Genomic DNA, 27,135 nt, shown 5'->3' with positions numbered 1-27,135 from the left:
TAGAGATTATAATTTTGTATTAGATAAACACTGTAACGAAAATAAATTTGTTTTGTTTCATGTAATTGTCAGACACGTCTACTGCTGACTGTATTCGTTAGTACTAAATATTTTAACCCCAGCTCTGGTTATGATCTCTGAGTTATTTATAAACAGAAGGGTAACTGATGACTATTCTCGATCCAAAATGTTCCGTATTCCATTTGCGTCGTGGCAAACTTTTGATTCATTATCGCGAGAGTGCGGCCGCGACACGGCGCGAGCGTCAACCCCGCACTGCCTAATGGCCCGGTGTCACTTTCAAGTTTTCTCATTTTGTTATTGTTACACATTTTTCAACTTGATCCCATTTGTTTCTGTTCTCTTTGCACTTTTGTCGGGAATAAAAGTTAATAATAAAGTGGAACTAAACAGAAGTTGTAGACTTTTCGACTATTTGTTTACGGGTTACTGCGATGTGTTTTGTTCGCTGACGTTCCGTATCTAATCTACGATAGTAGTTCCACTGGTGAAACTTTTACTGCTCATTTTTATTATGTAAGCTATTTGATAGTATTATTTTTGTAATGGATACATGTTTGTTGTTGAACTAACAGAAAAAATCTAATGTATTAAACTTACTTCATTTAGTTTTTTCATCAACTTTCCTCTTTTTCATTTCACAAAAAATATATCAAATTATTATCATATTCCAAATGCTGTCTGACCTAAAATGTACGTGATATCATGACATTAACTACCACAACATTCAACCACAAAATTCATTTATTATTTAGATATAACAATCACTTTTGGCCTTTGAATTTACAACAAGAGAACGCAACTATTCATGATGAAACAGATATGGCTATCTTTGTACTAAGAATACATTGTTGTTTAGATAGCGGCCTGGCTGCTGGCTACATATCGAAGGTCAAAGCTGAGACTTGATGGATAGTGTTGGCAATGACATCCAACCATTTTCCCAAACATTTAAAAACAGCACATTTTGGCAAACTTCTCAATTTCCAACGAAAAATATGAGCGAAACTAGGAAGCAATATCTCATCTTGTGAAATAAAAATATCGTACTGTGGCTCGCTATTATTTATTAGAAGATACAGAACTCTTTTCTAACGTAAGAAAATGAAAACAAAGATTCTAGAAAGAACTTTATAGGTATTGTATTTAAGTACAACCAAGTTAACTTAATTTTAGTAAAAATAGAAACTGCAGCAGACGGTAAATCGGTTCTAGTAAATTCAGGATATTCATGCGATAGTCTAGATAGCACTAGTTTTAGTGTCGCAGAGCGGGCTCCAATCGAGTCCGCACATTTATATAATACTTAACCGAACCGAGGTATGAATGCTTGAGCACAAGCATTGTTCCAACAGTTTTATTCTATTACACGACTAAAACTTTAAAGAGGGCTCTCCGACTGGGACAGCTAAAGTACTAAATCAAAACTTTTCCGTTAGGGGGTCGCTCCTCGACTGGTTCGAGTGAATACGTTCGGGGATGGGTGGGCTTACCGAATTGTCCGTTTTCCATACAAACTCTTTGAGGAACAAGCGACGATGGGAATAGCTTCCGTACAAGTTTAGGATAATATTTTATCTTAATATTACTCGCCTAAGATGATACATGATACCAAACTACGGACTTACAAAGTCGTCTATCGGAGCAAACTGCTCTTTAATTACTTCCTATTGTTATTCTTACGTTCAATAGCCGATATTAAGCTTCGTAAACTTTTCCAAATAACAAGCAATATTTGCGAGAATAATTTCTGAGTCGAGTGAGCAACTTATTGAAGTAGAACACTAGACTGTAGATATTTGTCAAACTTAGATTCGATAACTTAATCTGAATTCGAGGCTCAGAGCCGAAACTAAGCAATATGATTAAGTGAAAGTCCTATTCTACAATAAATTGAGAGATTGGATTAGTTTCGTTGGAGCAATAAGTCGTGTAACTAATAGGTACACTATCATGGTTTCCTGACCGCGACCGGGGCTATTAATAAATGTCGCACACATAACGAAACCCTTCGTCAATTAATAGTTGTGTCGGAGACAGGATTCCTTTCGTGGTCACGCGTCATTAGCTCGTGACATTTAGAGGTAACTCTCGCCCTATTTCTTCTAAGAACTATAATGAACAACTAAGTAAGTTTTAATGATGCCAGCTTTACTTTCATCTAACATGATATTTAGCGCTTAGTGATAATGGATCCACGACGAGTTCCACTCGAAGTGTCTTTGATGTGCGCTTTTTCCTCCCGAAGTTTTAAGGGGTGGTTGACCTGGTGCGGGGCAGCGGTTCCTAATGACGTCAGCCGGCCCTAGGGTTTGGCGTGGTCTCAAAGTTTCGGAGGTGCCGTAAATCAGTCAGGCGCCAAATTAATTACTAAACTAACTGTTATTTTACACGCGTATACATTAAACTTGTGTTGATTCGTACATATTCTAACATGGGTAACGCTTTATTAATTTGTACTACAACAATATAAGCCTATGATTTGAGATCCTACACAGAGAGAGCTCATATTCCTGCAATGTTTTTATATGAATAAAAATCAGGATTAATTCAACATAACGTTCCGTAATGAGTGATTGCAGCAATCAATCAATTGATTAAAATCTCGTATCGGCTAGTAAATGTTCCCATTGAACATTACGCCGGTGTGCCGAGGGGATGTAATGAATGTGCCTATCAAGTACTCGTGTAAGTACTGCACCAGATGGATGGATGCGAATTGATTAAAAACTTTGAGTGCTCAATAATTATTATGTTTTTTATTAAACTGGATAATTTTATTGGAATTTCTGATATACATGCAATTTAAAATTTCATTACTGTGTATTGATTGACTGAACTATAGTTGTTTTTTTATGAGATAGACCGATAAACGAGCAGACAGATCTCCTGACAAGTAATTGACGTCGACGTCGCTTACGAATATCCGAATCACCAAAGAAGGCACAAATGCGTTGCCAGACTTGAAGCCTTGAAAGTTAGACTACTACAATCTAACTTAGTAATCTGTCCATTTCATTCTACATAAATGCTCTTTCTATGAATAAAAGATGTTAATTCATTTCCACATGAAAACAGCAGCTCGTGACGTATATAGGGTACGAAGAATAGATGCAGTGGATAAGAAAGCAACCGTTCTCTGAAGTCTGGTCTAAATTTAAATATAGTTCAGCTCAGACAATAGGTAAATACCTACTAGACTTAGATTTCATGTATTAGTTCATATAAAATTGTTGAACTCAAAACAACCCAGAACAATCGCCATCAAACGTTACAGTTTGGCGAGTCTAGATTTAACGCCACAATTTAAGTAAATTTGAAAAAAATATTAAAAAAAAACTATCGTATTGATAGTTATCGTAGTATCGTACAATAGATTTTTAGTCTTCATTACGCTTAATGCATAATGCGCTTAAGTAACTCATATAATAAAAACTAAAAATCTATTGTATTGTTAGTGTAGCATGGATTTCCGCAAAGTAACGCCTGATTCTATTCTATACAACCCAGAAATAAATGAGATCTCGTTCGTCCTTGAGAAATGAGGTTCTAAATTAATTTAATTAAAGTTAGGATACCCTTGTATTTTTCCGGGATAAGGCTGGTTTATGTGGGATTAGCCCAAACTCATAACTTATCTGGTTATCTACACCTATTATTATACTTGTATCTCTGCATTTCCTGAACTAAATAAGAGATCTTATGACTGTATGTCTATGAAAATAGCTAACGTGCAAATAGCTTTACTAGAGGACTAACAGACAAGCTACCACTTTTAAATTTATTAATTTTTTGTTTAACATTCAAAAGAACCTTCCAAGTCTAAATGAATCCCGCCTCAAATAGCCATCAGACCAACATAGATGGGGCCCAATAGGGCTGATGCCTTAACTGGAGCTACGGACTACCTATCGGGTTTACCGTGGCTCCGGTTCGAAAAACAGGATTAGAAACGGGGTGGTTTTTAATCAGTGAGTCATTGGATGATGATAAAAAAAAGGTCTTATTGAACAAATAATTTTGACTTTAACTTTGAATTACTCGCACAAAAAGTCATTTAACCCTATCTTACTGACAATATATCGGTAGACAATATACTTAGAGTAAAAAATGATAAATAAATTGTAAGATTCTGAAGACATTTGTTTGACCCCTCGTTTCTACGCGATCTTGCGAGCACATCGCCGGCGCCCTACTATCCCGCTGTCAGACCTATCTTTGTATCACGTCAAGAGTTATTGTACAGCTCATTCCAACGAGAAAATGATACAAAAATCTCTTATATCTAGACTTACGTTATTAAAACAACATGTGTCAGATTGTCATGTCATATTTTTTATGTATCCTTAACAAAACGCCGTATTATTATTTTCTACAGACAGGTTCATGATAATACAACCCTTTTTAAACTTCCATGAATTCTTTTAGATTTCTTGCAATGGATAGCCTATTATCAAACTCTGTAAGATTAACATTATTTGATTGCACGGTTGGTGCGGTGGCTGGGTAACTGGATGCCGTGCAACGTGTAGTGGGTTCGATTCCCGCACGAAGCAACTCTTTGTGTGATCCACAAATTGTTGTTTCGGATCTGGGTGTCATATCCACTCAATGTCCATCCAATGCTAAAGGCAACGATTTAAAAAAAAAATAAAGAAAAACAGGAACCTAAATAATGCTTGGTTTCATCCAAGAATCAAACCATGACCTTGTACTTGGCAATCAGACTTGGGACCAATCTACCAAAATGTTTGAAGTTAACAGAAAACTAAGAAGTTCATTCGTTAATTAAAAAACTTCGGCTTAACTTTTCAAGTTCATTAACGAAGTAATATGCACCAAACATTGACCTTTTTTGAGGAAACACAAGTTATTATATAAAAGTTTTAATAAGTAGCAGGAAATTCTTGATTTTAAACGTATTTTAAGAAAGGAAATCTGAACTTTGTTGAACTAAACTAATAGTGGAGACTAAAATACTGGTAGAGAATGCCAAATTGGCATTAAGTACACCTTTGTATGATTGTACATAAAGTGTAAAATAAATAAATAAAATAGATATCAATTTTTATACTATAAAATACACATCTTATTTCACTAAAAAGGTACTAGATTCCTTTTGAAAATTGTGTCCCAAACGTTCATGTCCACGGCAGAAGATATGATAAACACATTTCATATCCATCGATGACTCGACGAAAGCATTTAATAAGAGGAAAACAGTTTGACGGAGACACAGGCGAGGCTGACTCATATCACATGTTGCACGCCGATCTGTCACCGACCAACTAGATATACACCGCCTGGCCGTGATTGATGGACGGTATATTAAATAAACCGCACCAATATTACATTTCAAACATATCGGTTCCTTCAAGCAAGATTGATGGCGCCACGTTTATGAAGACACGAACAAAACTTTCATTCGACCTTGACAACTGAAGATTGCTCCTTGCAAGAAATTAAACGGTCCCTTTATTCCCAAAGAAAATGTTCCGTTGTCATCAATCAAACGTTATAAAACCATTACAATTAAAATGATGAATGTGTTAAGAAGGTATTTTAGGGAGATCCGCGGTTATCCCGGCGACGTACTTAATGGTAGACTTGTGATTTGTAAGGTCGCCCCTCCCCCCCCCCTCGCCCCGCAGCCGCAGTGAAGTCAGAAAACAAAGAAATATTTCACTCGTGTAATGGATTGAAGTGAGCTTCAAACTTTTCACATTCAGCAAGTTTTCGAACAAATTTATCTCTAGAGGAGCGGGCGCAAATACATCAAACTTGAAGCAATTTCAAACACTTGTTTCATGAGAACGTTTACAAACAGACCAAATTAATCCTCTTGTATTGCAGTTAGGACGCACTTGCGGTACTAAACTATTAATAGTAACGGCTGATAATGCCAGGCTTGCTACTATTATCTAAAATACCACTTTCCGAAGTATCTATCTACGCAGTAGCCGCAGGATTTAATTAATGGCGTTTCACATTCATTACTAAATATGATTCAGAGGAAAATTAACTTTAATATGCAAACAGCTAGGTTTAACTGTGTTTGGAAACTAAATCTATATTAATATTGCATGCCAATATTGTAACGACAACGCAATTTAAAGAGCATTAGTGAATCATCAACACAAGAGACCGTGTTGTTGTATTCAAAATATTCTTCACCAGATACCTAAAATGTTTGCTAAGATATATACTAAGTACAAAAAATGCCATTAAACACACAAATATAAAAGCTATAACATTTTCAAAACCGAAATAGGATAAAGTGGAAGACGAGTGGTCGCAAGTTCCACTGTCGGGTCTAGGGTTAAATTTTCTCATCGGGTAGAGCAACATTGGGGCTTTTTCGGGTTTTCGAAAATTTCTCAGTACTTAGTAGCACAGAATCTGGAATGGTGCTTGTATATTGCAATAGGCTCACCCTATTATATGGGACTTATAACACAAATGGTGATAGTGCCTCTGCCTACCCCAACGGGGATAAATGGCTGGTGTGAGCAGACTTGGGGATACTTTTTATCGCTCAGGAACGGCTGGCAGAAGCTAGTAAACAAATACATATTAATATTTTTATATATTAAGTACCAACTACCTACCTACCTCTAACTAACTAACTAACTAATATTATACATAGCGTAATACACTTATAGGTATCTTCAATTAGTAGAAATGGTATTGTTGGAACAAAATAAACATAACTACAGAAATACGAGTGTATACCGATGTTTCGTGACACGAAATATTAATCGTCCCAATTCTAAATTGGTTACTTTATTGTTTGACACAATAAATAACACGTAGGCTGCCTCAAACTGAAATAGAAGCGAAACTAATAACTAACAAATGCCGAAAATATTAATGCCTGACGGAATATTAATAATAGTTTTATGTAAACGCTACGCAGCACTTCATGTTTTTCAAATCTGTCGAATCTTCATAAATAGATTTGCAAAGTAAATCATCAGCCTTTAGATAAAACAACTGTTAACGTTTATTATTCCGTACGGGAATTCACCATCGACACATGAGCAGCAGTTAGTCACACCGCTTCAGTATCACAACGCAAAATTCTCAATTCACAAAAACCTATAAAACTCAGTGGTATTTTCTCCCCCCAAACTGCGATCACGTTCACTTGCAACCACTCGACCAAAGACACAGTCAAGTGAAAATAAATAAATAAATATGAGTGAGTACCCACAGTCACATAGGAGGACAAGTAAAGTACCACAAGTTATACAGCAAGGGTTTGACTCATAAAACTTTCAAGACAATAAACTTGCTTGAAGAAGTAAAGTTAGGATAGTTGATCTCGATGTGTCGCAGCCCAGTTCGTTGTAATGGGAAAGTTGTGATTTATCGCCCTTACCCGGATCAACTTGCGGTCACACTTTCTAAGAAGCTTTTAATCAAATTAAGTATTCACCTGACTAAGTTTTGTTATGAAACTGTAATTATCAAGTTTGTTTTGAGACACTTTAGAGTACATTATTATACTAGAATTCTTGGAATACTTAGATACAAAAATGTTGTAGTCGTATTTCACCTTTGACAAATACTGTCTTTGTCTTCATAATAATATGAACCTAAGCAGCGGTTGACAACCCAAAAGCCTAAATGTAGTATGTACGTACTTGAGTCTCGATAACATTGTTTAGTCCACCCAAATATACATTACATTTATCGAAAACTACCAATCATAATATAAAATACCCCAATACGTAACACTGACGTAAATCTTACTATGAAAATACATACACCCACATGATTCTTTGAGCTTCAAAAATAGTATCTTAATTGAGTAAATTTGACCTAATTTCGCAAATATAAGTCAAAACAAATTACGTCCCTACACGAAATCCTGGAAGTTAAAAATAAAAAAACGATTTGTAAAAAACGAGAGCACCTGAGGGCGATTGCGGAGGACGTCGGGTGTGTTTATTCGGTGCTTACACACGAGTCTCCATCAATCACGGGAGGGCCCAGTTTTTAGGGGCCAAACTCCCGTAGGACAAGACTTGCAGTCGACGTCCCTCGTGGACCGAAAAAACTTGCGGGCAAACCATCGGGATATGAATTAACGTATTTTTCTTTCAGGTTTTCTGTTTTGCGTTTTTTCTAGACCCCTTTTTGTCTGGACTATGTTTTTCGTAAACTCAGTGATTGGAATAAACGGGTATTGTTAAAGTTGTTAGCGAAATTTCTACAGAAAGCCCCTGATTGATGTTTGTACAAAGAAAAAAGTTTATAAAGTCAAAAGTTGAAATAAAATTTAAATGTTGCTTAAGTTTTTTTCTTTCATTAAAGTTGGAAACTATTTAAAGATTTTAAGCTCTTGAATAAAATTGAAGCACATTGTACTCTGGCGTTTGACTTAATTACTTTAACGAGGTACTTCAAAAACTATCTTAATAATAAGGTTTAGTTTGACACGAGAGAGTAATTTGTTTAAGACAAGATGTTGACCAAAAAAATTGAGGTTAATGACACATGCAGACTAAGTTAGTACTTATCATTTTAGCAACATAAGTATAATAATAGTACACCTACACTCTTAAGTGAATAACCAATTAATATATGTGTAAGCACCAGTTTGAAATTTCAGATCCAAATAGTACGTTACAAAAAATATTTACATTGATGAATACGAGTAATGTTTGTTCTATAATCTTCCTTGTTTAAGCTTAAGTTATCCTGCAATAATACATAGATAGGTATATAATACATATTTATTAATCTTTTGACTCCCACACGCCACGTGGAGGTTGTGAAGCCCAAACAATTCCGTGGGCGCTCAAATCTTGCCTGCGGGCTGCTTTAGAAGTTTCACTAAACGATTGCCAAAAAAGGTCATCACATATACATATAAAACACATAGAAATAGTATCAGGCCCATAATATCTATCTGCTAATAACAATGTATTTTAAAACTATCCCAAATGTAGTCTATGTGTGAGTATTTAAGTGTGGGAGAGCCATGCTTCGGCACGAATGGGCTGGCTCGACCGGAATGATACCACGGCCTCACAGAAAACCGACGTGACGTTGTGTGAATGAGGTTACTGGAAGACCAATTACCCCCTTCCCAATCTTCTTAATCCCCAATTCCCCAACAACCCTCAAAAAGCCTCTAGTGTTTCGAGTGTCCATGGGTCGTTGCGGTGATTGCATACCATTAGGTGATCTGTCTCCCCTATTACCGGCTTATACTATATAAAAAAACATAAACACCCACCTTTCAGCGACGAAATGGAGTGACATAACGTTTTGTTTTAACAAATCCTACACTAAAGCTGCTACTTAAAAAGTTCATAACCTTTAGTAGTTGTCCCAGCTTACTACATTTCATGTTCGATCGAAAACTAACTTCGGGCCAGGCTCCCACAGTTCAGCGAACGACTTTTAACTTTTGGACCGGGGCGACACTCGGTGACCGTTTTAATTCAAAATGGCGGACTTAGAACAAACCTTGTTTCAGCCATTATGTCAACCACATCTCACGTGGTTACAAGACTTGTATGTCTATTTGGTTGATAATAAGGTTGGTTTTTGTACAAAATTGTGGTTTAATTTGCGGTAATTGGTGTTGGTTGAATCTAAAGGTGATTTTCGTTCAACAGTTCATTTATACGCAGTTATGTTATTACCCTTTTAATCACCAATTTCTGTCTACCCTTTCGAAGTATAACCAACGTGATAATGTATTTTTCGGTATGTTTTAGTTTAAAAGTGACAATGCATGTTGGTTTACTTAGGAACACCTACCCACGAGGTCCTTTTTAAGTTAATCAATGTTTTTAAGGACCCTTATAAGCTGCTTTGAAGACCCTTCAATATCGGTTTAATTAAAATTTTAGTTAAATATATCCTGAAGAGTTTGTTGTCCCACTTCTTGGCAGATTAAACAGTAGGACGAGTTGGATTCAGCGTGGGTGTTTTCGAAAATGACGATCTTTTGTAATTAATTCTAGTACCGTTTCAAACTCATCAATTACCTTTTTTCGTTCCTTCTACTCTTGTTTATCTGATTAAATATAAATCTTTATACACTTTATATTACTGAATGATATTACATATTAAGTAGCAGAAGTAGTATTGTATTTTGAACTTATGTTATGCATAAGTGGCCACTGCTGACCAAAGGCCTCTTCCCACGCGGAGAAGGTTTGAGCATTTAATCACCACGCTTGCTCAATGTGGATTGGCGAGGCAATATTGTATCTCCTGCATGTAATAGCCTGTGTAAAGTGTAAGACAGTCAGTAAGACGTGAGCACATAAAATGAAAAAACATAAATAAAATTGTTCTTAATAATAAAATAATTATTTATTTCTGGTAAAAAATGTGAATATATCTTGGAAAATAAAAACATTGAAAAGAGCAAAAAATAACAGTTTGACCCCGACGTGATTTGAACACGCAACCTTCTGATCTGGAGTCAGACGCGCTACCGTTGCGCCACGGAGTCACTTGCGGGAGGTGTCGAAATTGCTGTGAGCTATTAGCGCGCTATTTTATACTAAATTCTGTACGTGTTTTTTTTTTTACATAGACATTCTTTATTGTTATTTCCTTCACGTTGATAATCACGAGATCAGTGATCGACAGTTGCTCTTGCGACTTCTTAAACAATGAAGTAGTAAAAATAAGCCCTCTTTTATTATAACCCGATGAATATAACCATGAAAGCCCAACCCCTCCCCTACACACAACAGTTGACGTTTCCCATCACCGAGTTAATCCGACAAATCACGAAGTACCTAGCACGAATCGCAAATCTCCATTCGCATTTCAAACTTCACTAAACTAATTCAGAGTCGACGAATTCTCAGCGGCGCGGCGCAACACTCTTCCAAATTCGTATTCATTTTCCGTAGTACTTCGTACACAATTGGAGTGGCCATTTTAATCTTGTCGCGAGGTTACTTAACAATTTCAAAAGCCCTCTCAACAATACCTGTATAGAAAAGTTCTAGTCCCCTAACTCCCCTTCGAAAATGCCCTTAAGAAAATAATTAACATGATTGAATGAAAGTTCTCAGCGGCAAGGACCACAAAGGGCCTAAAAGGTCCAGTGAATCGTTACTGTAATTGAAAAAGATTGAAGTGAGGGGAAGTGGACATTGTTCGGTGTACTACTACCTGCTATGGGGTCACGGTTCGATTGATGTGCAGCGTGACACTTGACACTCATGTGTGGGCCCGTGTAAGTAAGTACCTAAACACTTGTATCTTTAATACACACTACACACCTAACAATTTAACTGTGCAGTCAGATTGTACAGTTAAATCGTAGGTCTCAACACAGCCTACACACCTTACGATTGAAATGTGCAGATTTAACTATACAGTTCAACTGTTTGTTCTACCCACGTGTGTAGCTAAGGTGTGTAGGCGCTATAAGCAAAACAGTTTAATCTGTTTTATGATACAATTATATTAGTCTAATTTAAGTTTCACATAATAGGGTAATAGGTATAATTTATCTTTCAGTATCATGGTAAGAATAGTTCCATGATGTGTGTCAATTAGATAAAATTTAACAACTAGGTATTATATCATCTATTTTTTATGGGCAAACGAGCAGACGAGTCAACTAATGGTAAGCGATCAGCGCCGCCCATGGACACCCGTTTTCAGGTCGTATCGGTTCGGAAATCATCTCTATTATTCCTTCTACTTATAATAAGCATTGAGGCATTTCTAAGAAAAAGCCTTTTAATCCAAAAACTTTATTGTTCTTGCTTAAGGGGATTGTGTTAGCGCTCAAACATTTCCAAAGTAATTTTGATAAATCTTGTTACTTAATAAAGTATTTGGAAATCTATTAATAACTCCATCTGTATAACAGTTACACACTCAAACTTCGTAGTTTCATAGAATCGTCGTGAAATAAAGCGATTCATTATTACGAATTAGAGAGTACCTCTACCTCAATGTGTAGCTTTTTTAGCGGAACAAGCCCACCACAACCTCCCAAAAGCGCTGCAACTCCTGTAAGCCAGGATACAGTAGGTACAACTATAAACACCGGAACACTGAAGTTCGGCGCGTCCCAGGGACATGAATATCCCTGAGACTGTCTGTCTTGGATACCACAACGAAGTAAATCAGAAAATATTATTAGAGGAGAAGAAAAAAATTATAGTTACCAGTGTAGTATAATAATATTTTCTAAGTGTAGTTTAAAAGACAATAATTTTAACCAAAGAAGACTAACGACATCAATAATTTGCTCCACACACAAACCAGAACTAAAAATCTCAACAAATCACAACAACCAACATTGAAATTAAAAATGTAAAGTAATAAATACCCACCATGTTGCACTATGCAGGTCGTAACATAACGTAGAAAGCTCGAGCCATTCATTTGCTACATTTTCATTAAAAACCATTTTGAAGCAGAACACGTTCCCAACCCTTTATGAAAGCCTTAAATGATCGCCATGATATTTAATTGGACATGTTTAAAAACTATTTTAATAAATATTCCGAAATTTTGCTCTGCCATACGTGTAATTACCAGTCTCTACTTTTTTATTGAGTAAAATTTCATAAATAATGCCAGTGATACTGCAGAACTTCCATTACAATTATTTAATTGTGGTATGTAAAGTAAAATGTGTTTAATAATGTTTTTAATAAAGCTCATTTTGCAATACCCCTAATCCTTCATTACTTAGATAAAAACCAATCGATATACTGGATCATTCTACATAACATGTTCACCGTATCCCATCCCTTGCCTCCATACTCCATAGCCAATAGTAATCCATTTTAAGATAAATAAATTCAAGTAAAGTACCAAAACTACGGAAAAACATAACATAGATGTCATAACTTTGACATGTTTACGTCAAAGGTCATCGAGGATGTATCGGATGGGTTACCACGACGAATACCCTTGAGGATTCTGCATGTTGCTCCTTATCTAGGTCAAAAATTATGGGTCCACGTGCAGAAAAAAGATGCTCTTTCATACTTCGTGTACTGAGTATCTACATATATCTATGTATATTTAGAATCGTTGTAAACTTAGCAACGATATTGCTTGAAAACACCCTTGAGAGATATAAACAATTTTTGGATCATCCCAAAATCAATTTTTCAATCGTCAATAAAATACTATAGGCTTATTAAAGAATAAAGTAAATGTCTTCTAATACAATTATAAAATAATATTCAATATTCAAATAAATCCTAAACTTTGGTCTCGTTTCTCAACAATCATTTATAAAAACATCAAAAATCCAGGCATTCCAAAAAACCTTATACTGCTACAATATTACACCGGTTCATTGATTTATGACAAAAATATTATTCCATTTCTTATTTCCATTTCAAAAAAGTCACGGAGAGATTGCCTAACTTTACTCTTAAAATGCGACCAAACTCCGCGACATGAAAAACCTTTTATTTATTAACACAGTTCATCATTCGGTACAGTTGATGCAAAAGAAATAAAAAACGGGTGACAAACAGCTTTAACATGTTCGCACAAAAACGTTCATAAGTAAGAAAATAACATTTTCCCTAAAACAAAACGTTGAACCTTTATAACGTTTTAAAATAATCTCGGTCAGAACAAATCGAAACGAAAATTTGGCAACTCTCGCTCTAATATTTGAAATTTGGATTTAAAAATTTCCGATAATAGAGAGGCGCGTATTCCGATCCGTGAGCGCTCTCATCTCAGTCTCCCAAACCCGACCAAATGTCGTCATCAACATTTACTCCGACCCCTCCCGTCCGCTGCCAACCTCCGGGCATGCGCCCATAATACCGTAGGGTAATCAAATTGTGATAATATGCCACTGCACCTAAATCATCTGGTAGAAACAAGTTTTATTGGTTTTGAATCTAATTTATTTGAGTGAATAATTTAGGGACGGTGGTTTTATGCACTATTCTATATTTTTTTGTAATAATACCTATAATGATCAAATAAAATTACTAGTCTCATAACATTTTTATTCAGAAAAATGTAAACTATAAAATCAAATATTTTTAAAATATATCCGTCACATAATGACATTGTTACCTATGTCCATTGTATTTTAATTCACACTTATAAACACAAAATGTTTTGCCGCCAGCCCGGGGCTCGGGGCGCATGCGCCATTTCAAAACGACCCGCAGTAAAACGACGGGTCACGTGACTTGACGCGGCATTCGCTCGTCGCTCTTCGGCAGTTGTCGGCGAATCAGCCCGTTGAGCGGGCGTGTCCACGCGCGTCGGAACGAAACTATCACATAAATGTCAAATGAAATTATTTCGAAAAAACACAGTGACATGTGCTTCGTAATAACCTTAACATTAAAAGTTATATTCCGTTTTTAGTGTTCGGTAGTGTATATCTGCGTATTTGTCGGTTTTAATCTCTGATTTGGTGTAGCAAAATTTATTACCCCGGCTCTATTCGTGATTGTGTTTTCGCTAGCTACTAAACATTTCTGGCGGCTCGGTTTTGCTTTTTTGTAAATGACTGTACTTATTAAGAACTATCCAAGTGTTTCGTGTTGAAGTAAATAATAATTGTTTGCCGATGTGATACATGATGGACCGCGTGAGTGGCGTGTGTAGGTTCGGAGGAGTGATGTCGGCAGTAAGAACCAGAACTGGTCGCAGCAAGCGGCGCCTGACGGGTCAGAATCAGCCTGAGGATCTGCCGGAGCCTCCGCGCCGTGGCCTGGGTGCCATTCTGGTTCTCGCCTGCATTCTCGTCTACCACAACTGTTTGTACTGCGGTTTCGTCTTCGATGACATAAGTGCCATAAAAGAGAACAGAGACTTGAGACCACAGACTCCAATATCAAACATTTTCCTCAACGATTTTTGGGGAACTCCTATACATAAGGTGAGGACGTCGCCCTAGATTCGCTTTCGCAGATAAACCGAACTGTTTCTTTGATTGTTTTATTTATTCCATCCCGTATTTATCGAGATCTCCGATTCCGTTTACCCGTAAAGAGTAGGTACGGCCAGCGGCCAGTGATACATTTTTAATAAAGAATTAACAGAATAATAAACGAATCCTCTTTTCGTACTTTCGTTACTTCCTTCCGTAATTACAATTTCACGGGTATTGAATAATGTGGAGTACACGATTTCACGTCACAAGTTTTAAACATTATAAGGACATTAAAATATTGATAAAATACCAGTGTTAGCGTTATACATAAGATCATTCTAATTAGAATCAAATAGGTACATTATCAATCTTTCTCGGGCTAACTAAATTGTTAAATATTATTATCTAATCAATTTGCATCTAAAAAGGTGATTGCACCGTTCAACAAATGTTAGTGAACCCAATGACACGGCAACTAAACTAAAATTGATGTGACACGTTCGTTTGTCGATGTTCAGTGACACACATCGACGAATTCGCGTATTTCTAAAACAAATACATGTCCATACAAATATTCTTGTTTGTCCAATAGAGTACAGTTGACCTGTAAACAAAAAGTAGGTATTGTTATACAGCTATATTGATATCCGTACCTTTTCTAATTTAGATAGTAACTTAAATTCTCTAACTGTAGAATATCGGACTAAAAAATGGTCAAACTTCGGTCTTATAAAAAAAATATCCAACTGGTACCTGAATTAGGGATTTAAAAAAAAAAACTTATTCGACTGATGACTTAACTAGACCTTTAATCGAATGCATTCTAATTCTTATTAGAATTGACCTTTAGTCCAATTTGAAATCACAGTTAAGAATTCCCACTAAATACACAAAATACCTAATCAGAATGACTGCAGATCTTATCTTTAATTAGAATTTATTATAAGATATCAAATGTCCAAACACCAGCCTCTATAAACAGAACTGACTAAAGAGTGAAACAAGTTTATTAAGATTAATATCAAGGCAACTAGTTACTACTTACTTAAAACAATAACGTAAATACAGTCCAAATATCCAAATGGACTACGAACGACATAATTTTATTTAGTCCCGTTGCTGTCATTTATCAAGCACTCTCGACTAATGTATTTGCACGAACATGCAAATATAATTGGTGACCCGAAACACTGCGACACATTACTTCTGTACGAGAGTGATAAATCAACCATTTACGAGCAGGTAACCGGGAAATTTATGGATGTAATCATCATGAATGTTTCAACCTTGTGCATTATGCTCTCGCCGATTTACTATCCACTATGCTGTTTCAACTGCAAAATGATATTACATTTATCAAACTTGATTATGTGTTTGCAGTTCACATTTTGGGACTTATGTAAATTTTGGACAAACAAAACAAATTACTATCGCAGCGTGGCATGCTAATACGGAGCTAGGATATTATTTAGAGCACAGATTTTATACTGAATTAATTTAGCGCCTACGGCTTATAGCTCACCTAAACTGAAGGTAATTTGAATACTTACTCCCATTTACGTTTATCGTTGTAGTCAAATTTAAATAATTATATCAGGGTAAACCTAAAAGAGAAGTTTTGGAAAGCCAGTAGCTAGCATTGACCACAAAACATTTCCCATAGGTTAAACTTTGTCACCCTTTTCTCCCTTTCTGCCCTCCGCTCAGTCCTTAAGTCAGATTAACAAACAAGATTAAAAGTTCTATAAACACCTTACAATCTCATCATCACACAGTTTCTGTTGACTTGCTCAAAACTTCATACACAGTGAAACTATTTTTGAACAAAATGTATAGTGAATAAGTGTCCTAATGTTATTAAAATACCATCTTTTGCCGTACATAAAAAACCTAATTTTATTCAATTGAACCCTTCAAGTGAGAGAATTTCCAAAATATATTTTAGGAGTAAGTATCTTGCTACCTTTCTAGAGAAAAAATCCCAGTTCGAATTTTCAAACTGCTTAATATGAAAAATGCTATACGTAGTCAATTACTTAGGGTAAAATTTTTCGTAAGTAGGTATAAACAAGAAGATATTGTGATACCCAAAAAAATTCGTAATTTAAAAAGTTTAATGAACCCGCGTTGCTTATTCGTATCCGCATTGTGAATCGCAACAGCCATTTTTATTGTATCGGATATTGTATGGACCCCCATTTTAACAAAAAGTTATTTTTGAAAACGTCTTAATACTTATAAAAGAACAATGTAAACGTACTTCAGCTGGGGTATTGTAAACGGAAAGTGTAATCAAAGTAATCGCTCTTTCTTCCGTCTGAATATATTCTGTGTGAAGCGTTGAATGGAATGTCAGGGGAATGGGTGGAGTACACAAATGACTTTGTGAGACTCAACCACAACAGTTTGCGTGATTTGTAAATAATAACAGTAAAAACGTAAAAATAGCCCTTAACTTGCGTACTACGTTTCTTGGAAAAACGTAATACAGAGCCGCTTTCAAGCTTTAAAAGCAATTCTAGATTAATTTTATTTGCAAACAGAAACGCAAAAATAATAACGCTTTCATTTACTAACACTATCGAATAACAAATTAAAAAAATCACGAGTAATAAAACGCAAGCTTGGAATTGGAATTCAATTTAAAAAAGGCAGACGCCAAAAAAAAGGCAACGCATTTCTTTAAAATCGGATATCTTTATCAAGCTTTTTAATTTATTCATTCAACAGATCCAGTTTATTTAATGAGGTGAATGAAACAGGATCGTGATGACACTTCCAAGGGCAGGATTAAAAACGAATGACATCGATACAAAATGCCTTGTGATGTTAATTTCAAAGTCCTCAGTGAATAGGGACTGAATAACACATTCGGAATCCTTGAACCCTTTGAGAAAGTATTTTTTATTGTGCATGAGGAGTGTTAGAATTCATTAATTTGTGACATAATAGGTATAAATTAAAATGGATTTCTCTAAATGCTATTTATTACGAAGTTGAAGATATTTTTGTCAGACGTGATGAGACACAACAGGTCTTGGAAGACTAAGAATAATACGTGGAACTGCTATTTTATCTCCAATAGTAATTCTACGAAATATTTATCGTGGATCTATCTAAATCTAGACTAAAGCAAACGAAAATATACTCACCTAGATTATTACCTAGACTATTTCTTTTGCAAGTTTTCTTTAAGAATACCAATCACTGGAATGTAGTTTGATTAAATCGCTTTACTAGATCTTGTAGTGAGGATAAAGTAATTGAATGTCAAATAAAAGGTCACTCGAAGATGTATGGTGGCGACTGAAATAAGAACCAAACAAGTCAACTAAAAGTCGATCGCCTTTAGAAGCCATCCAGCGTAATTACGACTTGGGAGACAGACAAAATTGCTATTTACAGCAATCCGAGACGCTCTGTTCCTCTTTCAACATGAAAAATACAAGCAAAAAATTCAAACTTCGTTTCATTTTATTATTTAAATCCGGTGTCATTGAATATTGAATGACAAAAGCGAAAATTAATTTACGGACTCAAATATAATTTTCTATCAATCGAGGATTGTGGTTTAACTATTTCATCAACTTTTATATCCAATATCCTATCAGCTTTACCATTATTCATTACATTTTGTTTTATATTATTCCTTCAATGCAAATAAAGCTGAAATGGCGCACTCTACCTTTTTGTGTCGAATGTTGAATGGTCAACGAAAATATGAATATTAACGAAATTATCACGTTCATTCTGAATCAACATTATAACGTCGGGCATTACGTAGCTATTAATAAATGGTAATTAATGAAGTTTTTTGGTACACTGACAATTCAATGATTTAATTTTCTATGTCTTTGTGAACAAGCTGTTAAGGGCAAGGAAACTGACTGTTTTCCTCAATACAGTTTTCTTTTGATGTTGCTAATATTACTTTTGCTGTAACAATGCCTCTGGTGTTGTGTATAAGCGTTATTATACTTTGGAATAGACCAACATACAGCCAGTTGTTATATTTAGCTTTTATTATTAAAATCTAATCTACAAAAAAGTAGTGAGAAGTGTTTGATTTTCCCGTGACGACATTACATCTATTTAAATGTCCCGTAATCCTGTACAATCGAGCAGTCACAATGGGCGGGATGTTACTAAGTATTTAAATAAGAGATTAACGCCATTTTATACGTCAGCTTAGCGAAATCCTGAGTTACGTCATTCCCAAAATGCAAATAAGCTATCAAGAGGTACGTTTGCGAGAATGACTACATTAAATATGGTCGAAGAGGGAGATAATAATATATGCTATTATTAGACATGTTTGCTGCAAATGTGAAGATTTTAGGATAAGTTAATTTTACTAATATAATAAATGTGAAAGTCTGTTTGTTTGTCTGTATGTGACTCAACTTTAGAACAAGGGTAGATTATGATCTGGATTAACACAAAGGCTACTTTTTACCCGGAAAAACGCGGGCGAAGCCACTGGCAAAAGCTATTTCTACAATAAAGGTCTACTAAATAAAATTACCGTTGTATAAATTCCTGCTGTTACCAAATTACAAATAAGTATAGGTATTCAGGAGGTACCTTTAGTGAAATGGTCGCCGGCGTTAGCGCGTTCGCCGGCTACATCCATCAACGTCAACAGAGCAAGTTTTTCGTTTGGTCCCGTCGAACCGTCCGCACTGTTTTTGTTTACAAACTTTCAGCCTGCATCACTTTAAATATTAACTCTGTAAAGATTTGATTAATACCACAACTTCTCAGAAATAGTGAACAAGAAATGAATTGAATTCTAATGATCTTTGTCCTTAAGCATGCGTCGTTCATCAATTCTTTCATTAAAGAATTCTTGGTTTTTGTTATTGATCTTCTCACAGAAGCTGTTAAATCTTCGGTTGTTTTCAGGTCTTTCTCTTTAGGTGACAAATCTTAAGAATTCCTTATACGACTTTCTATTTATCAAACAGAAACCATTCATCAATTATTTTAGTGACACTGGGACTTCGTTAATCCTCGTACAAAATCCTAATACGAAAATTATGTAAATCGATGAGTAGATACCATAAACCGAAACATGTGTAATTGTTTGATTGAACACCTGGTGAACCAAGTTCGGTTTCGATGTCGACAAGGGTAACAATCGAGAGTAAATTATTCACCAGAACAGAATAACGTTTTATATTGCTTATGCATGGAATATCAGGGATCGAGGCGCTCACTGCGGCCGCTTTGTCACTCGATTATTTTATTCCACGCCAGCCGATGCCGATTTATGAGAGGTCCGCGTTCGATGATCCCCTGTTTTTTGCTATCCGATTTTCATGTTCCCTGCCACTCGTTTGTTAATTACAAGCTGTGAACTGACACTGTCACGTGTTTCATTTTGGAAAATCAAGTCGGTCCGGCCTCGGAGTCGCTTTTTTAAACCAAGGAGTTGCTCCCCGAGTTAATCTTTTAAGCTCGCTTCCTGTTCCGAGATAAATGTGTTTTTCTACGTGAGGTTTTTATCAAGGCTGCACCTAATTCACTTTTACAGAACAAAGGTGGTTTGATCTAATGAAATGAGGAAAATGTAGGTGAGTGCAAATTTTGGATGGAGTAAGGAAATATTCAGGATCAGTTGAATGTTTGGTGGGCCATTAAAATGAAGGGTAAGGGTGTTCAATAACCTTCAAAAACTACAACTATTAAGTTCGCAGTATAGCTACGCAAGTTAATAAATGGCGCGTGTTTGTCCCTATTTCTGTCATAAAAGTTTCAGTCGGGGCACTTATATGGGTGGTTCCGTATAACACGGGTAGTTATTATTTGGGGAGCGAGTAGTGAATTACAACTTGCTTATAAGCACTGTGGTTAAATAATACAACAGGTAAATATGTACAAAGAGTTTGGGGCTCGCGTGACCGGACACTGACGTGAACTTCTAATTTCTACGACCTTTTCAAGAAATTCATTTGTATGTAAGGTACTCTGGTAATTTATGTGTTCGCGTGGACTCGACTACACGAAGCGATTAAACCGTTAAAATTGTTTATTAAAGTAACGTTATGTGTAACGTCGCGACGTTATCATTTGAATATATTATGGTTATCTACGTTATTATTTACTTCAGCTTTTTCGACTTGAAGTAATGTATGAATAGTTATGAATTAATGTTGAGAAGTTGCAACAACGCCGAGCAAAGAAGGAACCTTGAATTCAATTTCTCTGATTAAAAAAGTATCATTTGGGTTTTCGAATTTTTGAGTTTTATTTGCAATAAGCAAAGAGCCTTACTGGTAAAATTTCTTTTTCACAAATTTATTTTTAAATATTTTGAATACATCCCAAGGACTATTAAAAATATCGTCAACAGTAAATGGCGTTTTCCATAACACTCCAATAACCTCATTATTACCGGGCGCTTATTACACTTACAAGTACAGATAAAATCAGAATTACAAAGACATTATCCATATTAAATTAAAACGTACGCATCAGCGAATAATAACAGCGTAATAACGAGTTATTGAAATATTTTCAATAACGAACTGCCGACAGCGTTCGACGTAGTAATAATTTTATCCTTGTAAATATTTGGCTGGAGCATTTAAAATGCTCGCCAGTGTTTAACTGAGACCCCGAATGTAACCACAATTTATGTAGCTTAACAAGACTATCTACCAATTTAAGCTGGACGTCCCTCGCAACAATTTACATACGCATTTATTTATTTTTGTTTCGTTCGCCTGCTACGTACGGGGAACAGATAATATTCTGTTTTGTTACCCATGTGTACAATTTTGATACGTTCGTCATTTTTGCTGAGGTTGGTGTATTCTGTACCCTTAGTACGAGTCTGATTTACCAATCAGAGCGCCGGGCGCGCTCTCGTTTCGATTACTTTAAACGTAAAGCAAAATCATACTACAGTTTAGTTAACGTCATTTCGATTCGTCGTAACGATTTCTTGTTTCTTTCTCACTGCACATTTGTGGAATTTTACATATTGTTTCTCTTTACCACTGCAACGCTCAATTAACTCCTCAATAAGGTTGAAATTAGCACGATAACATCCGCCAAAATTCTTATTTTTTAGAGTGGGAATAAATTTCAGTGTTATCACTCAATAATTTTATATCACAGTGACAATAGACATACATATAATATATTAGCAACAATTCGAATGTTCCAAAAACACCTCAAGTACCCTTTGAAGCCAATTAATATTTCGCAATTCAATCAAAGGAAGCCGATAAAAATTCTCATACCCTTAATATAGAAAAGGCACACTGGACGATTGCTAAAGAAATATATCTCACAAACTAAGAGAACAAAAGCAAAGAACAGCTCCTGACTCCTTTTTATTCGTGCACAGCATGCACGAACCTGGTTTTGATATTCATGTCGTATTGTATTTTAATAGGCAACCATTAAAATCTTTTTTACTTCGACATTTCGTTTTAGCAAAGAGAATATAACGCATATACATAGGTGTTTTAACTGCTCTCAACCATTAAACTTCACGTAGGAAAGCGCAATACATTTTTCAAGAGTTGTTTTTGTGTTGAAGATAAACGTGCACCGAGCAAGTCGTACGGAATTGTACGTGAAATAAATTACTTTTGCTAAACAAAAAAATCAAACTGTAAAGAATTTATGTTAAAGGTGGACCTATGTGCGGTGGTTTCATGCATTCGGTGTATTTTTTAGTTTGGTTTAGGCTTTCGAAGTTTTAAAACTCTCTGTTTTTTTGCTCATACATACAATTTCTTTGTTAATTGTCAAGAAACCACCATGCTTTAGCATGCTAGTTTAAATACTTTTTACTTTACCTATTTATTGACAGCTGAAAATGAGCACTCAAATAATTATAAATAGCCTGTGATTACCCATCCTAATATCCTATTGACCTAGTAAAAGTAATTCGCATCGAATTTACTTAAAGAAAATTCCAACTCATTTTATTTATTGATCATCTTTAATAATATCATTACGCCGTAGTTAACTCTTACATTGAGTTTATCTTCAAGAGCACTTGATTACTAGAACTCCGCTAGTAACTCCTCATGCCAGAGGAATTATTGGATTAGTACTGTCAGTTATCTTACTTGAATGCAATTTCCATTCATGCTGCCCTCCAGCTAAATATACCCATGAAATGCAATACTAACTTGATAGCTGATATTGAAGGATTTTCGAGATGCCACAAACCAATTATCAAGTGCGTATAATAGGGATGTTGATGGGTTATGAAAATTGAAAAATCTATTTAATCTAATGAAAAAATATTAGACACTTATTTTTTATTTTGTCATATAAGATAACAATACTTAGATAAATCGTATCAGAGTTTAGGAGTGAGAGCAAATACGTTATTTCACGTGTAAAACTTATCTAGAAGTGACGTCTCGTGATATTACAAATCAATATTCTCCTTCTGGAGTATTTGTTCAGGTAAAAAGGAATGAAAAATACGCATCTAATGATTTTCAAATAATCTACAAGACGAACATTAAAATAAAAATTAGTCATCTACCCTATTTGGTAGGTACAACGGGATTAGCAGATTAAATCTATAAGCCAAACTGTACTGTACACTTATGTACATTCAACGTGAAGCTTCAACTATGAAAATAATAATATAAAAATCTACATGCGGTATTTATCCATGCAAAACATCAGTAATATGGTTCGCAACATAAAATACATTTGAATACACAATAACCATTAATGTCCGGAAAACTGTAAACAACGCGCATCTCGCTTGGAGTGGCTACTGTACTGTTGACATGCACGACCCGACATGCGGCGTCATGTCACCCTGTCACACTGATGACAACTTTTTATGTTTCATTTAATTCATGAACCATTTGCATACTGGATATTTATGGCTTTGAATGTATTTATGCGGTGACTGTCATTGTTACTTGGACACTGTTGAAACGTGATATCCTACTTACTGTATCTTTTTTTTACGTAAAGAAACACAACAGCCCCGGCTGTTCGTATGTGCTGTGAAAAGAAATGATCGTATATATTTTTTGCAAACTTTCCCCTCTTCAGAAATTTGTCATAATACCAACATTATAAACAGCCAAAATAATGCATGGTGTTCCCCCTAAAATGTATTTCATTGTTACTTCGAAACTCCAAGTCATCTCTCGCCAGCAAATTTTGTTTCCTCGTTCCTGTTAAACGGTTGCAGAGAAATGAAAACGTTATTAGTTGGAGTTAGAGATTATTATCGCATCGCAGCGGGATGGTATAATCAACTCCGCGTATAAGGTAAGATAGTCCCCCAGACGAATTAGCGAACGGCCCCCGTCCCTGTATATGCGTAAACAGCAATTTCGTCCAGTAATTTGTAGTATGCATTAGAGGCGTCTTATCTTAACCGGTATTCCGGGATGAACCGGGACTTGGGAGCCGGCTGTCTCCGGGACAAACAAACGGAGACATAAATCAACGTCAGCACACCAAGTTTATCGCGCCTTCGAGCCTCGCCCCAGGACGTGGACGCGGGATCCTTTAATGTGTTTGTTCTGCTGTGGAAAAAGTTCCCCTCCCAACTTCTATGCAGATAAGACCAGAAGTTCGTTATTTAAAAGCTAATAAAGTTGCGCGTGACGCGCGCTAGTTGGACGCCCAATAACGTCATTACTTGAACAAATGGTGATTAGTGGCGCACCGCTTCACTGCAAGCCTCTATCTCTCTCTATCTTCATCAATTTCTATAGATATCACTTCATCTTCGAAACAGAACGGTACCAAGTTGTTTATGACTACATTAGTGTGTAGACGACAAGACGCTTCTCCCCAAACAATTTACGTACTCCCTATTAGTGAGGCGGTGAGATAAACAGAGAGAGAACACGTCAACAAGTTTACCATACACACAGAGATATGCCAGACGTACAAAACACACAGACGACTTCCCAAGAGACGGTCACTGTTATTGTATACGAGAATGAATAAATAGTCTAACCAGATCTCCAGATATTCACAAATCCAAGTTTTATGAAGGAAAATTAATTTCATTAATGTGCAGTCAAATACGAAAATACCTAATGAGCAAAATTTCTGCTACCTCATACAAACCAGATTATTCGGACGGGGAAATTCAATAATCTAAAAGTATTATTGAATTTGCTCATCCAGATATCTTCCCCATTTTATAATTTGATATTGAACGAATGACTTTGTTCTGATACTCGAACTAACCTATTTTGAGAGCAGAACGAATGGTACGTGCCTGTCTGAGAATTATCGAAACCCTAGTTGTACTCGTAGGTACGTGCTTTTAGATATCGTTAACACATAAAATGTTACTTGTTTTCACGTATTTCGTCCTTCGGGATTAGAACTTACAGTTAAAGCGATATCTTCACTAATTTTGTTCAGGTAACGACACTGTAGAACATGATCGAAACTTTAATACGTTTTAAAAATAGCTACTACACCATTCATCAGATGACTAGTGGAGAGCCTTTTGCTATGCACAAAGTATGTTTCCAGCCGTAATAGTACTACTGCGGACTTCCTATAGCGGGTTACCGGGGCTCCGGCCCGAAAAACAAGAGTAGGAACGGGGTAGTTTTTAGCCAGTAAGAGTCTGATACTCTCTCTCACCTCGCCAAAGGTGGGAGAAGTCCCCTCTCAAAACAAAAGTTGTAAAAATACTACTGAGAATTTCTAAATTAAAAAGAAATTACTTTCCTTTTGATTTCAGTCAAGTAAGCAACTTGATACGCGCAATTTCGCCTGGGAATCAAACTTAGAAATTTTCACCAGTCATACTGCCGCCTACTAAACTAAGGGAAAGTCTATTAAGTCTATCTAATAACAAGCCGACGTAATAACTAAGCGGTTCAAGACATTCTGTAAACAGAGATCAAGAGTAGTTCATTATAATATTAATGTTAAACAAACCGCAAATATTAGACTACAGGTTTTATTTCCATTTGTAAGCAAAGGAACAACTTGAAAGGGATTTTTACTGAAGCAAATTGAAGTACCTAATAAATCAAATTAGCTATTTCAGTTGTATAAATATTAAAATATACGAATAGAGCCAGAGGAAAATATACTTATGTATAACGAAATTTGGGGCATAACCTAATATTTCATAGGAACGGTGCGAGTTAACAAATTAGATTGTTAATTAGCAAGGTCCAATTAGTGTCTGTTTGTAATACTTAATTATGAAGATAGTAGGTGCTTTAATGTTGTTCTCTGTGTCTCAGAGTTTTTCAAATATTTAAGGAATCAGATTCAGGGTGCTTTTTCACAGAGATATGCTATGTAGCTATGCTACGAAGATGTAATAATAGCTAAGCTGTGAAACTATGTGATCGTTTCCACTGATACTAAGCTATGTAGCTGTGGGAGGAAGATGCGCAGCTCGAGTATGCGATGTATCGATAGTAGAGAAGCCATTCATAGCACACATCTTTAGTATGCATCCATAGTACGCATCTATCCATACGAATAAAACGTAGCTTAGCTGAGTCCGTTTCCACCAATACTAAGCTTTGTATACCAATGAATATGATTGGTGGAAGCCAAACGCATCCACAGCAACGTAGCGTAGGACATCTCTGGTGGATAAGCACCCTCAGACTTGGGTGAAAGGGAGAGTTGCTCTCTCGTTGTTTTATAAGTGATGTGTAATTGTTTACTCACTCAAGTCCTCGATTCTTAAGTGTAGTAACTGATATTATTTTCTTAGTTCAGTTATTAGTTTTCTAACGTATAAAACTTTCCTTTCTGTTCCAAGAAAATTATGTAGCAGTGTTTTAAACACAACACGTTTCAATACGTAGACAACTATTTTAAGTAAACTCGAAGACCGTTACCGATATAGGTATTAAAACTTTTTACAAATAAATGTTGCAGAATTTTCTAGTAGGTACATACACAATAGTATCTCTCGTCGACTTTATCAATACTTTGAATCTTAGTTCCTTTTGTATCTGAACACAATAGTGGGGACTTGAACAAAATATATTCAATTGCTAACTTTACGTAAGACAAGGTTGGTGAAGCGAGCATTGTGAACGAGGAATCTACTGAGATACTTTGCCTTATACAGAACTTGGAAAGTTTTCCTGTTCGGCTCGAAACATTTTTATCCAACAAGTTACTTGGAAGTTAATTCACTATCCCCTGTACCCACTCCATGGTGTTGGGAGAAACATCTTTCTTTACACCTAACTTTGAAGGTCTCTAAATTATTGCTTTGTTCTTATTTCTTTTGAAACCATTGC

The 27,135-nt window shown here is 35.8% G+C and overlaps 1 protein-coding gene and 1 non-coding gene across 2 annotated transcripts in view; one reads left to right on the top strand and one right to left on the bottom strand.

Annotated features, from left to right (window-relative positions):
* Positions 1-10,429: 10,429 nt before the first annotated feature.
* Trnaw-cca (transfer RNA tryptophan (anticodon CCA)) lies at positions 10,430-10,501 on the bottom strand. Its single transcript has one exon. It is a non-coding gene; the product is annotated as a tRNA-Trp (tRNA).
* A 3,580-nt stretch (positions 10,502-14,081) lies between these two features.
* LOC118263786 (protein O-mannosyl-transferase Tmtc3) overlaps positions 14,082-27,135 on the top strand; it is a 127,410-nt gene continuing 114,356 nt past the window's right edge. Inside the window, 1 exon segment of the mRNA XM_050705340.1 lies at positions 14,082-14,893. Within this exon segment, the coding sequence (XP_050561297.1) occupies positions 14,591-14,893 (303 nt within the window). The 5' untranslated portion in view covers positions 14,082-14,590.

The sequence above is a fragment of the Spodoptera frugiperda genome, chromosome 27 (genome assembly GCF_023101765.2).
Source record: "Spodoptera frugiperda isolate SF20-4 chromosome 27, AGI-APGP_CSIRO_Sfru_2.0, whole genome shotgun sequence".
NCBI classification, from domain to species: Eukaryota; Metazoa; Arthropoda; class Insecta; order Lepidoptera; family Noctuidae; genus Spodoptera; species Spodoptera frugiperda.
This window is presented reverse-complemented; position numbering and strand designations above follow the sequence as displayed.